The sequence below is a fragment of the Petaurus breviceps genome, unplaced genomic scaffold, assembly GCF_028583685.1.
Source record: "Petaurus breviceps papuanus isolate PSGF00001 unplaced genomic scaffold, PetGlider_PUasm1.0 90977, whole genome shotgun sequence".
NCBI classification, from domain to species: Eukaryota; Metazoa; Chordata; class Mammalia; order Diprotodontia; family Petauridae; genus Petaurus; species Petaurus breviceps.
Window position 1 is genome coordinate 6,835,148 of NW_027187391.1, and position 15,319 is coordinate 6,850,466.

General features: G+C 36.2%; 1 protein-coding gene across 1 annotated transcript in view; it reads right to left on the reverse strand.

The window, feature by feature from the left end:
- The window catches only part of ARFGEF3 (ARFGEF family member 3), a 229,582-nt gene that overhangs the window by 115,793 nt on the left and 98,470 nt on the right, over positions 1 to 15,319 (reverse strand). Inside the window, exon 6 of the mRNA XM_069077269.1 lies at positions 5,113 to 5,235. Within this exon, the coding sequence (XP_068933370.1) occupies positions 5,113 to 5,235 (123 nt within the window). The remainder of the gene's footprint in view (positions 1 to 5,112; positions 5,236 to 15,319) is intronic.

The following is a 15,319-nucleotide window of genomic DNA, read 5'->3' on the forward strand; positions in this document are numbered from 1 at the left end:
GTTTTGCTAATGTTTTCAAGGTTCCTAGGACTGTTCTGCAGACAGAGAATGAATTAATGAAGAGACTGGCAATGTATCTTGTGGCCTTGCTAAGCTTTGTCTCCCCAGGAACAAAGATTGCTGAGAACTTGCCTTGGGTCAAGATGAAGAAAAGACCTCCATTTGGGTATTAAGTGCTGTGCTTAAGCTTGTTGTAACTGGGGTAGATTCAATTGTAATCCAAGGGTGGGGAACTTTTGAACTTTTTGTGCTCTGTGATTGAACAAATAAATGTACTTTACTTATGATTGGAAAATAATCTCCATTAGAGAAGAGGGGCTTTGTGATGGACTAAATGAAGGTACAGCCTAGGGGTGGAGTAGTATTTAGAACAGGGACTTTGTAATTGATTAAATGAATGTAATGTCCTGGGGTGGGGTAGTACTTGATTAAATCAGGTAGTACTTGGAGATTATTGAATCACACTTAATAAATGCTGTATTTTGAATAATTTGATCATATTTTGATCTTCTCTATTCTTAATTTTTCACTGAATAAAATGGAGAGCACCTATGCTGGTATTTTGAACCTTGGGAAGTTGCCTTTGCTTGGCATGGCATTACAAACAGGAAGAGAAAAAAAGATAAATGTTAAGACTACTCACTTCCTGTTCAAGGTGCTTTCAATAGCCTTGTTGGGGGGGGGGAGGGAGAGGGAAGAGGCCTCTTCTGCCCTTTCCTAATGAACAACACTAAGTGTTTACATGTGTAAACATTAATACATTTTCATACAAAGCAATATGGTAGAGATGTCTTAGGTAAAGTTTGTCCTAGAATTAAAATGTGACAAATATCACATATTTCTCCTCTTTTATGAGAAAGAAGCACATTAGTTAAGTCTTCTGGGCATTTTAGGAGCTTCACTAACTCCAATCAAGTTACATATAACTTAAACAACTTATAGAGGTCATATAAAACCTCTTGTGACATCCCCTTTTCACAGATATTGAAAGTTTAGGTGTTTCGTATTAATCCTTGGGAAAAATGCATAGCCTCTATAACACAGCAGACACATATACTTACAAAAAAAATTTGGGGGAGGGAGGACAATTGGGGTAAAGTGACTCACCCAAGGTCACATGGCTAGTTTTTATGTTAAGTGTCTGAGGCTGGATTTGAACTCAGGTCCTCCTGACTCCAGGGCCAGTGCTCTACTCATTGTGCCACCTTGCTGCCCCAAAAATATTTTTTTAAAAAGAAAACCTGTATAAGATAATTTTGTGAGAGGGAGGGGGCAAACCCATGGGTTAGTTAATTAGTATGAAGAAATTCCTGGTAGGGAAACTCCCTCCATGAATATGACTTACAGTCTTAATTGGCAGGGATACCACAATGTTAAAATAACTTACCCAACTCATACAGCTAGTATGTTTCAGATGCAGGATTTGACCCAGGTTCCCCTGTGTAAAAGGACTGCCCTCCATCCACCATACCCCACTACTTCCATAGCTAAGGGAATATACTTCATGTTTTCATGTGTAATTTGTGCTTTTTAAATAAAAAATTCATAACAATGCTATTGCTCAGCTCATTTCTCAAATGACATTGGGTTGAATTCCATCATTAAATTTGTAGTAACAGAAAAGTCAGCTCTGGAAAAAAAAAAGAATTAGTTGACTGACTATATTTAGGCTAATTGTTTTTGTCATTCTGGGTATTTTTCCCTCCATTTGAAACCATATCTTTCTATATATGCGTAATTTTAAGTATGATTCCTTCACACAGGTGTGTAATATTTAGTTTTATGCCTTCTTTCCCCTCAAGAAGTGATGTATTTTAGGCAATAACACATAGAAATCTACAGTAGAATGAACTTCTCCATTCAAAAAACTGTACCCTACCCCACTTCCCAAAATAATATTTTCATATTAACAATAGCTGTTGCTACTACTACAGATACTAATAGTACTATTACTACACTATCACTACCATACTACTACTACTACAACTACTACTACTACTAATTACACTACTGGTGCTGACACTTACATAGTACACTAAGATTTACAAAGCACCTTTCTTCCTACAACTCTGTAAGGTATGTACTATAAGTAATATTATCCTCATGCCACAAAGAAGAAACAAGACTCAGAAAAATTAAGTGATTTGTATAAGGTCACAGAGTAAGAAGAAGTCTAGGTTCACTCCAAGTCTAGTGTTTTTTCTTACTGACATGCTATAAATTAGAATGTGAGCTCCTCAAAGAGCAGGGCCTATTTTTGCCTTACTTTGTATACTCAAGGCCCTGGTACATAGTAAGTACTTAATAAAGGCTGGTTGATTTGCTGACTTTCTACTATACAATGTTGCCTCCCTAATATCACCAGCTATGTAAATGCTTATTCCATTTTCTTTCCTATTTTTAAAAAGTCATTTTTGGGCATGAAAAACATGGATCTCTTAGTACATTTTTCAGATGCATCAAATTATAGCAGTTAGCAAATAATGCATCTGGGAGATATTTTTAAGAAGCCTTAAAATTATGGAAGGAAAGGACAACTGGAAAAGACCAGAATTCCATCCTCTCAGGAATCCTGCCTCTGGCCATAGCCTATTCCAGGATTTTCAGTGAAAAGTTGGACCAAGAACCTGGTCAAATACATAATAACTTATAATTGAGGGAATTTCTTTGTTGTCCCAACTAAGTGATCATTCATACTCTAAAGCACAAAAACTGATAACCTTTATAACAAAATCTAAGCCAGTGTAATGTAAATGTAAATTTATGTAAAGCTATTCTCTTGCTTATTCATCTTTATGTATTGATCTTTAAAAGATATCTGAGATTTAAAAAAAAATAACTGTTGGGGCAGCCAGGTGGCTCAGTGAGTAAGATCACCGGCCCCAGTGTCGGGATAACCAGGGGATCAAATCCAGGCTCAGATACTTAGCACCATACCCAGAAATAACTGGCCATGTAACCTTGAGCAAGTTACTTAACTCCAAGTGCTTTAAAAAAAAAAAGATAACTGTTGTTAAGTCATTTAAACTTGTGTCCCACTCTTTGTGACTCCAATTGAGGTTTTCTTGGCAAAGATAGTGAAATGATTTGCCATTTCCTTCTCCAGTTCATTTTACAGATGAAAAACTGAGGCAAAGATGGTTAAGTGACTTGCTCAGGGTCACATATCCAGTAAGTGTCTGAGACCATATTTGAACTCAGAAAGATGAGTCTTCCCGACTCCTCTATCCACTGCACTGTCTAGGTGCCCTGTTGAAAAGAGAGCCTACCTTAAAATCAAGAAGCCCCAGGTTTAAGTCTTCTTTCCAAAATATCCTGGCTGTGTAACAACCTTCTTAATTAAATTGCCTTCTCAGAGAACTCTCAAAGATGTGGTAATATATATTAATTTAAGGATTCTGTCTCATCTAAAGACAACATTACATTTGTAAATATGCCTTCTCCTTTAACCAACCCTCTACCCTACCCCAGCATTGTCTGCAGCATACTGTAGTTATATACATGAATAGGAATTCCATGAGAAAATGTTGATGCTAATAATAGCGTCCACTCTAAGTTATTCAAATATCTTGTAACTTTTAACCATTAAGAGGACATAAGAACAACTTAAATTTCCTCTACTTTGCTGCAAAGATATTCCCTAACTGTACCTCCTGGATCAGCACTTGAGATTCCATAAATACATCTGAAGGCACAAAGATTTTTATTGTCCCTGTAGTTTGAGAAATGTGTTCTTGTCGGCTTTATCTTTTTACTAACCTTTCTCTGCTTGGGTCTACTGAAACCACCACAGAAAGGACAATTTGGAAGGGGTAAGTTGGGATCCCCAGGGTCTCAAATTTTATTTATGACACTATGGTGTTAAGAGAATTAGGTGCTGGTTATTATAGAGAATGAAAAGGAAAGAAACTATTGGTATGACAGACTCTAGGTTTTCAATCTTACAAGTCATAATGTTGAAGTAAGTCAGGTCAGCACTGGGGGACACAAAGAAAGGCCCAAACCAGTAGAAACAGTACTATGTTGGGAATCAGATTAGATTCTAGTTTTTACTCTACAGCTATGAAGCTGTCCTTGTTGAATTTCAAAGCTTCTCTGAGTCTCAGTTTCCTCATCTGTAAATATGGGAATTGGGATTATTTAAACACCAAGGTCTCTTCTGGGTTTAAATTCTCAACATCTGGAAATTTGGTGGAAAAATCCCTGAAACCCCAAATGGTCATTATAAAAATGTGTCTCAAACTAACTGTAATTCCCTTTTCATATTAAAAGTTATTTCAGATTCCTCCAACTTAGACACAGCTATTTTAAGAAGGAATTTAGATTATGCATTGATTATATTCAGATATAAGAGATCATTTTGGAAGAGTGCCCATTACTTATATTTATTCCCAGAAGGTGAAATATGTGAAGACAAATGCATTTGGACTTTTTCCAGAAATGCTTGTTTTAGAGATGATTTTCAAGCTTAGACTAAAGGTCAGTAATGGGCTGGAATGACATAGCACAGTAATCATACTTGGCTATTTCTTTCACTGTATCAGCAGATAAAGCATTTCTTCTTATTTGCTAATGAAGGAGAAATACCGACACATACCTCTATCTCAGAAATTTAGGTATATATACAAAACTTCTGATGACATTTTTATTTATTAAAGCTTTATTTAAAATCTTTATCAAACCTTTTTTTTAGAAAATTTGTTTTTAGCAGCACTTAGTATAGCAATAGTGATTTATCACAGAAAAGATTGGATGAGAGAAGGAACCCAAAATGAGAATTAACTTTTTAAAATAACAGATAAATTTTTTAAACTACTGAAATAAAAATTAAACATGTTTCAAAAAGACTATTTGAATGAGGAAATAATAGAAAGCAAAATATCTTATTGAAGTATCTTTTAAAAAACTGATCAAATTTCCCAAATAATGAACAACAAAATTTGTGAGCTCCCATCTGACTTCATTATATAAGCCCTTAAATTCTGGTTCTTGTCACAAAGTTGGAGGCTTGGAAGTGTTGCAGGGAGCCATGAAGGATGGTAGACAGCATGCAGTCACACATGAAGGACAGCACCCAAAACATGATCAGTGTGCAGATACTGCAAGGCTCACCGTGTTCTCCTGCCTTTGCCGTAATTGTAAAGTCAAATCACTCAACATTTGACTGAGAGTTGCCCGCACAGCAGTATTAATACTACGTTGGTGACAGCTAGATACATATGTCTCAATGCACACCTGGTAGGGAAACAAGATAGCAACACACACATACTATGTAGATAGAGATATTCATTAACAACATTTAGAAAGAACAACACAAGAGGATGTCAAGTTCCCTTGGGTACAAAAATTCAGCCTGAATTAGGATTAGATATTTTAGATTTCCAACAACGTTAATGGCCCCAAGAAAATACCTTCTCACTTTTTTTTAAACAGGAGGTAGAATTTACAAGTTTAGCAGAGTTTTTAAATGGTGATTGATTTTCAAAACTGACTCCATGTGGCACACAGTCACAGGAAAAACATTAATGAAGAATAAAAATATAATTAGTAATCACAATAAAATTAGCTAAGATTTATATAATGCTTTAAGGTTTGTAAAGTGCTTTAAAAATATTATCTTAATTTATCCTCTCCACAACCTGGAAGGTAGGTGCTATTATTATCCCTACTTTACAGATGAGTAAATTGGGCAGATAGGGATTAATACGAATGCTTATTATTATAATGACTAGCATTTATATAGTGCCTACTATGTGCCAGGTATTGTGCTAAGACCATTACAAATATCTCATTTGATCCTCACAACAACCCTGTGTGATTAGATGTGATTATTATCCCCATTTTATTGTTGAGGAGACTAAAGTCAAGTGGTTAAATGACTTGCCCAGGGTCACACAGCTAGTATGTGGCTGAGGCTAGATTTGACCTCAATTCTTCCTGATTCCAGGTCCAACCTGCTATACACTGTGCTCTCTGGCTGCTTTAACTCAGGAAGTCTCCATATTGCCAAATAATTTCATTCAAAATAAAACTCACTACCCTAAAAACCATTCTGAAAGTAACTGCTCTGCCCTATGCTCTGGGTCAAATAGAATTTTTTTTTAAATCACCCCCAGAGTTTACAGGATGCTTCTGGCTTGAAAAATGTATGTCCTTTGTAATTAGGATGACATGATTTATATATTTTCAATTTTTTTTCTCCGTGTGAGAGAATAAAACTGCCTGCTGCATCTATTTTTTTAAATTAATGCATAAGGAAGTCATTGTGCTACAGCAGAAATGTCAAGCTTAAGAATCCACAGGGTCTGGGGAGGCTAGGTGGCACAGTGAATAGAGCACTGGCCCTGGAGTCAGGAGGACCTGAGTTCAGATCCAGCCTCAGACACAAAAACTAGACTTGTGACCTTGGGATAGTCACTTAACCCCAACTGCCCTCCAAAAAGCCAAAAAAAAAAAAAAGAATTATCTTCTGACATGTAACAACATGTTAAATAGATAATACCTTTCCATGTAGTAGGTTCACTAATATTCATAACCTAGACAGATTCAGCTCCAAGATTTTGGGGGTGGCTAGGTGGCACAGTGAGTAGAGAGCTGGCCCTGGAGTCAGGAGGACCTGAGTTTGGATCCAGCCTCAGACACTTAAACACACACACACACACACACACACACACACACACACACACACAAAACTAGCTGTGTGACCTTTGGTAAGTTACTTAACCCCAATCGCCCTCCCAAAAAGCAAAAAAAAAAAAAAAAAGAATCCATGGGGGCTACATATTGACTTTGAAAACCACACATTAACATTATCTATGCTTTATGTTATTTTAATTTGTTTTGTTAAATACTTCCTAGTATTAAATTAAATTAAATTTAAATAATTAGTTAAATATTTCCTATTATTTTCATCTAAATTGGGCTACACTAGGATTGTTGTGGACTACATGTGACTACATATGCAAATGTGTTTGATGCTTCTGAACTACAGAATAACTGTATATTTATGCATATGTACATATATGTGCACATATCTATACATATTAACAGATGTATACATACATACATATGTGTATACACCCTTTCTTCCCCATATGACCTTGTATTATTTCAATTGTACATACCAATCTTACTGTCATAGCACATATTTCAAACTATGACAAGAAAGGAATAATGCATGGCACCAATGATCCCTATTCTGAGGCTACTTCCTACAATAGTGTTAACCAAGATAATATAGTGTTTTCATTTTTTTAAGTGGCAGATTTCGATCCCAAGATAATTAACTGGACTGAGAAGGAGAACAAATACTTGATTATTTGGCAGAAAAGGTTTCAACCAAGCCATGAAACAGTAGCTTGGCTGGTAATTGAATAAAAGCTGCCTATTTCTTGATTTCTAGTTTTTTCCTTCTATACGCTTTCAATTAGTCCAACTGAGCTCTTACAAACTAAAGCATACTTGTCAGCCATCCTGAGTTGACTCATAATGGTAGTTTAAAATACATGTAATGAACAGTACAAGGACTAAGAGGCAACTTTACAAAACTACTTTGTTACAAGTTAATTTAAAAGTCACCTTCTTATATTGGCATCACTATCTACATCATGGTGAAATTATACATGCTTTAAACATAATGAAATTGAATTTTAATCATAAAAATTTTTTGCTTTTGCCTAGGATGTAATGACTTAGAAACCATTTAAGCATGTTCAGTATTCCAATTGAACACAAGCAGATTTTCATATTATTGTGAATACTATGATAATACCATCTGTGTTTCATGATGCAACATTTTTCATAAGATCCCAGGAATAATTTTCGAGTTGGTGTTTGCTTCATCAATGGTGATGTCTGATTGGAAATATTTTTCTCTCATTTTTATTGGGGGTAGGGAGAGGTTGATATATTTTCATCAATACAGAGTTTTTCCAGTGTGGAAACTCCCTTGATAAGGCAAATCAGAAACTCATCTGTAATTAATAATATTATACACATATAATATAATAATAAATTACGTAACATGGAACACCAGGACACAGAGAGAATGAGTGACTTGTCCACAGGAATACTACTAGTATAGCTCAGAGGCTGATTCTTTCATCTATACCAGGTTTTCAATGCACAAGTAGTTTTGCAATTTTAAGCTTCATAACCATGGCAACTAAGTCCTGACAGGCATGATGGTAGAGAGAATCTTACCCTCAAGTCAGGGGAAACAAAACTTCGTATCCAGCTTCTAACACATATGGACTTCATCAACCTGGCAAAGGATTCAACCTCTCAGTTTCATTCCCCTTTCCTCACTCCAACCCCAGAAAATAATAAGAAAAGAAGTTGCAGAGCAGTAGAAAATCTGCTTTGGTGGAATTACTTCCCTTACCTGGTGATCCCTATGTCTATGAAATCACAACTGTGGACTCAAAAGGATGATGATACATTTAATTTGATTTACAAATGAGATTTTTAAAAAAGTGTATAGAACAAATCAAATGTGGATACCTCAAATGAAAGTGATAAATATGACTCTGTAACTTCACATCCCTTAATTATATCTATCACCTATAGACATATGAAAGTCAACCTATACACAATTTGGAGTTCAAATGGAATTGCCAATCCTGAAGAAAAGGAACAAGAACAAGTAGCAAAATTCCAAGTCAGCATTTTTGGGTTTCAATTTCTTTATTATGTTTAGTTTGCCATGCCAAATCAAATGACATTAGATATAACCTATTTCTACAGTTGGTATTTAAGAATTTACTTAATCTGTGAAGTTTTTAAAATTTCATATACATTTGTAGGGAGGAAAAAGCTCACTTTCAAAGTAAGAGTTGGATGAATAAATGTTGCATATAGCAAAATGAAAGATAGATAAATAGATATGTGTATACATATTTGTTGTTCAGTTATTTCAGTCTCTGGAGTTTTCTTGGTAGAGATATTGGAGTGGTTTGCCATTTTCTTCTCAAGTTCATTTTACAGATGAGGAAACTGAGAACAGCATTAAGTGGCTTGCCCAAGTTCACACAGCTAGGAAGTACCTGAGGCCAAATTTGAATTCAGGAAGATGAGTCTACCTGACTCCCGACTGGGCATTCTATCCACTGTGCCACATAGTTGTCTGTATATGCATATATAATACATTAAATAACAACATCTAACTTACAAAGCCAGAAGTGATTCCATTTTATTCCATTCAATAGAATATGAGCTCCTTGGAGACAGGGTCTGTTTCATTTTTGTCATTATTCCTCTAGCATTTTGGTTGGTATTTGGCACATAATAGACACCTAATAAATGTTGTGGAATTGAATTGAATTCTTCTAACAGTATTAAATGAACCTGAGTATTTCTGGTCCTTTTGAAGCAAAGATTCTCAGTCCTGCTATATAACTTATTAGTGAAGTTGAAGTGGAAAATGTTCATTTCCAAAATTTATCAAACTTGGTTAATAAATTCAGCCACCTGGATTTTTCAGACAGTACCAGTTCAAATGAAGAAAATACATTTTTTTAAAAATAAGACTTTGCAAAAAGACTAATTTTTTGCAAACATTCCAATTTAAGGATTGGAATTATGGTCATCATAGTTACCATTAAGATTAATGAATTTCTAAGATTAGTAAGTTTCTATAGGTTTGAGTTTTTTTTACCTCCAAGAATTGCTGAAAAGAAGCAGATAAAGTTAGAGACATTACCAATACTTTGCAGGCTGAGTTTCTGGAAAGGGAATATTGATTTCCTCTTTCAGCTGTTCCAAAACTGTGCCCCACCCCCAACCCATTCCTTCCACTTTCATAAGCATAGAACTGATATGTCAACTCTTCAGTCTTGCCCATGAACCAGGGACTGAGCTCAATACCTTGGGCAAAGCCACCTGCACAGGAGCACAAGGACGATGGCACAGGGCAGTGAAGAGCTGAGTAATGGATAATTTGACCATTTCATGCATTCGTGGACATCCGGCTTTATGACATGCTAAACACAACTAAGAGCAAAAACACAAAGGGTTAGTGAAGCAAAATATATGTCCCCCTCCCCGCCCCAAGCAAAAATGAACAAGAGAACAAGCACCAATGAACAAAATGGAAGCAAGGAAACACTCACATTCTCCACTAGGTGGGCTGATGGGTAACAACAGTACTATATAAAGCAAGGTGGGAGGGAGGGGAAGTAGGGTAGCAACTGATTTTCAAAGAGAATGCCTAAATAGCTTGCCTTCCATAACTGGAAACAGTGGGTTTCCTGCTGTTTTACTTTTAAATTCTCACATACATGCACAAATTTAAAGAAAAAACTGCATTTGAATTTTGCTTCTGGAGTTGAGCAAAATGCACATCTGAAACTACATATTGTCATATGTGGAGCTATTTCCCTATTTAGAAAGTGTAGTGAACAGTATTCCTTGGAGGAAACAATGTATACTGTAAAGGCATTGATGCCTAAAAAAGAGGAGCTGAGGCTGTTCTCATTAGGAAACTCCATACTGTTGTTCAGTTGTGTCTAACTCTAAAGTCCATGCGGTATTATTGGCGAATATCCTGGAATGGTTTGCCATTTCCTTCTCCAGTGTGTCCCTCTTTTACAAATGAGGAATTGAGTGAACAGGAGTTAAATGACTTGCATATGGTGACCTTGTGTCTGAGGCCAGATTTTAGCTCAGATATTCTTGACTCCAGGCCTGGTGCTCTATCCATTATACCACCTAGTTGGAATTAGTTTATTTTTGAGGAAACCAAAAATTAAAAAAAAAAAAACAAACAACTAAACCATGGTAAAGTAAAGGGATCACCTCTATAGCAAAAAATCTGTAAGAGATTTCCTCTAGTAAAGGGGTTGAACTAGACCTAAGATCCCTTCTAGATCTAAGTCCTATGACCCTATGATCCAAATAACCAATTAAGGATTAAAGAAAAGATTACTATATGAAAAAGTGTTTTGTAAATTCTTAAGCATTATATAAATGCAGGTGGTCGATGATGACGACATTGATGACTCTTAGGCACTCAAGCTAAAATTATAGTCTGAATCATATTAAGGCAGTTCATCCACCAGGGTATTTTTCTTACTATCCCCCCCAAGTATTGCAAATGTCTTTTCCTCTTTTCCCTATTATTATATTGACAGTTGTTACAGATGGAAAAGTCTTGATTTGTCAAGTATCTTAAAATCTTTCCTTCAGTGGGAGCCTGCCAATAAAATAACCAGTTCCATTTTTATTATATTATGATATTAAGCATAAAAAAACAAACAAACAAAAAACAAAACAAAACCAACTGAGCTGGTAGTCATGGATATTGGAAGCATAATGGTTACAGTGCTAGTCTTGGAGTAAAGAAGACCCAAATTCAAATCCTGCCTTAGACATTTATTAACTGTGAAATCTTGAACAAGTCATCTAATCTTTTGGTGCCTCAACTTCCTCATCTGTAAAATGAGAGAAAGTTGGATTCAATTATCTCTGAAGTCCTGTCTAGCTCTGAATTTCTGTGCTTTTAAATACAGACCTCTTTAACTCTTAGGTACCTGTATAAAAGTCAGCTCTTAGTCATTCTTGGTCCCTCAGAACAGGAAGAACTAATTTGTTTGGCAAATACTACACAAAACTGGTTTGAGGACACAACAAAGGAAAACCTCTATAGTAAATGGAACCATGGCCCTAGTCAAATGAGTGATTATTGACTTATTCTCCCAGTCTCCTTAATATCAAATCTGTCCTTGGGGCTCTAAGATTCAACAGCAAGTTTTGGGGGAACCAGGACCTAGTTGAGACTTTTCCTCCTCATGCTTCTTCTGCTTCATTAATGCCAGTAGGTTAAGGAGGCTATGCATAATCAGCAAATCAGTTAAGAGGCACACATTGAGCACCTACTGTATGCTAGCCATGGTTATATGAAGAAGCATAAGACAGTCCCTGCCCTATGGCTTAGCAGAAAAAATAAATGAAGTATATCTTGATCTCAATTTCTACCTGTTCTCTAAATCCAAAAAAGTTCTTCCACCATCATGTAATCAAGATAGTGAAATGGGATGAGAAAATGAGTGTTTGGCCCCTAAGGAAAGAAGAAAATGGAATACAGTGGTACAGTGGGAAGAGAAGTCAGAAGATCTGAGTATAAATCCTACATATGTCCCTTACTGCTTCTATTATCTTGGGCAAGTCACCTAACTTCTTTATGCCTTAGGTTACTGATTTATAAAGTGAGAGGGTTGGAGTAGATGGCCTTTAACGTCCCCTTCAGCTCTAGAAGCTGCAAGCTTGTCTATGAAGTACCATGTTTGAAAGTCTCAAAACTTTATAGTCAAATGGGAAGATACCAACTGTGACTGACATCTCAAAGCAGTCAACCCAGAGATGCTAAAATGCCTGACAAAGTCAGAAGAGATCAATTCTGGGAAAGAAGATTAAGGATGATGTGCAATCTCCTTTCTTGGTGATGAGCTTCACTAGCCACCTGGGTTCCACTGGATTTAAGGTACTAATGCTGTTTCTTTTGCCCAGTTTTGGATTGGAAGAAAGCATGACCAGATGATTAACAATAAAATGTTCCCAAAGAACCCAATGCAGCCAGCCTAGTGAATGACAGTAAAGAACTGACTTCCTGGTTGAATAATGTCTAGAGACTGAGTGTTTATTAACTGCTTTGAAGACTTATTTAAGACACTTGTCAGAAACAGTACTGCCAAATCAATACAAAGACTCAAAGGAAAAAGGCATTGACCATTTAAAGAATTATATAGCCCAATGAAGACATATTTTAGCAATAAATGGAACCACTTCTGTTCATCTATAGGGAACAACTTGGCTGAGTGACCATATATTCCAGTTCTACTAGTGGTAGCATCATAACGTTTTGATGTCATCAGCTGAGGTGATATTGTTTGGACATCAGGACATCAGGAAGGTGATTGCTTGATTTGCAAGTTAATTCAGTAGAAGTTGGAGAGGGTTGCGCAAAGTAACCTGCCTCACTTTCTCCTCCAGAGCTATCTGGATCAAATGGCATGATGTACATTAGGATGACTGGAGGTGGCCCTGGATGCCAGGGGAGATGGCTTTTTTAAGCTAGGGCCTTTCCCAGGTCTGTGTGTCTGAGGCAACCCATTCAGTGATTAAGACTAGGTAAGAAAGGAGGCAAACAATGGCTTCTTATACCTAGCCAAAAAAAAAATCCATCTGGAAAGGGAAGACCCATAGAGTTTCTGGCCAAAACAGAAACAATTGATGTTTACACTCATTCTGAGCTATCAAAACCCAAATAATGACCAAATGAGTCTTGTGTTGGGACTTACTGTCGACCAATCGGTGAGCCAGAGTGATTTGTATTTTAGGCATGTTTTTTACAATGTAGAATAAGTAAGTAGGGAAAGGGAAAAAAAGAAATCTGGTCTAAACCCCAAGATAAGTTGTGAAGTTTCAGCTATCTAAATTTATTTTCCTTTGGGCAGAGCACTGACAGATAAGGTCCCTATATGGACATAGATACTCAAATGAGTATCATGTATCAGTATGACCAAGAAAAAAAGCTTTTTTCAAAGGGTCTCTAACTACAGTATAGGAGAAAATAGTACTGGACTTAAAAGTTAGAGACCTGGGTTTAAATCCCCTCCTCAGAATGTGTATGAACTGTGAGCTTTGATCAAAAAATTTAATTTTTCAAAGCCTAAAATTTCCTCATCTACAAAATGGGGATAAAAACACTGGTACTACTTACTTTACGGAGTGGTTGTGAGGAAAGTATTTCACATGCTATAAGGGTGAGTTATTAATAGTTTATGATGAGAAACATGGGAAGTGACCTGGAAGTTCTACAGTCATGCAATGGTCAGTCCCTCAAAGGGACAGCAAAAGGAAACACATTATAGATGCATTAGAGAGGAAATTACTTCATTATGGGGTTGTTCTGACACTGCACTCATTAAAATATTGAGAAGCAATAATGTAGCAGAAAAAACACTAGTGATAAAATAAATACCTAATATTTATATAGCACCTTAAGATTTGTGATGTGCTTTTTAAAATCTCTTTTGATCCTTACAACAACCCTGTGAGAGAGGTGCTATTATTATCTCCATTAAAAGATGAAGAAAGTGAGGCTAAGAGAGGTGAAGTGACTTGCCCAGATTAGTATGTGATTACTTTCCTGGGCTTTAGTTCTCCCACGTGTGAAGTGAATGTAGTCGACTACTTGAACTTTAAGGACTCTCCAAGCATTATGACTCAAAGATTCCATGAAACATATTTGGATAGGGGTAGGATGAATCAGTTTTATACTGAATTCTGCTGTCTACTGAATATATTTAGGACAAAATTTTGGCATAAGACTTTCCATGTTTGCAGATGCTACATTTTAACCAGTTTGCATTTATTTATCTTCATGAAAGAAGTACGGCACATATCCATATAAATCAGGACAAAAAGGAAAATGTTTAATATAGGGACTTCCTTCCACACTGGAAGTATAAAAATAAATTGAAAGGCAAACTTCTCCCTTTGCAAAATCTCCCAAGCAATCCAAATCTAGTGTACATATAATAGATTATTGTCGATCTGAGGTCTCATGGTTGCACAATGGGAATATTTTACACAGTCATTTGGAGTGCAAATCTGAATATTCCAATCCTTTGCTGCCTAAGATGATTTACATCAAGGCACATAATTACTAACCTTCAAATGAGTGGAACTTCTCTCCATGATGCCACTGTTCTTATCCTGCTCCTAAGGTATGACTGATTTCCTGCTCACTATCTTTTCCTTATGGCATGACAGTAGTCCCATCAGCCAATTCAAGACATTATGAAGAGTAAGATTAATGCTTAACGAGTTCCTGATTTAGGCCCAACTGGTGACAGGCAGAGTGATGTTATACTCACGTATGGTAGGATTATTTCCTATCCACTCCCACACAGAAATTTAGTAATCTAGGACCACACTTCAGAAGGTCAACCAGGTCTCATGTTTTTGCAGAAGTTAATATTTTTCATCTCCTTCTTGTTTGTGTCCTATGACACTCAAAAATACAATTCTGTACATCTTTCACTTATTTGTGATGCTTTAGTAGCCCAAATGATGTAGAAATAATACTGGCTAGAGTGAGGAGAACTGGGTTAAAATCCTGCATGTAGCACTTGCAAATAGGATATTGATGGGCATTGCTAAATCAAACTGGCATTCAATTTCTAAATTTGTAAAACAGGAGTATAACAGGATTGTTTTGAAGATAGTTATTTGTAAATCTTAAAGCAATATAGAAATATGAGATAGTCATTAGTATTCCTCTCTCTGTTTCTAAGTCTCCCTATTGACTCATAATTTT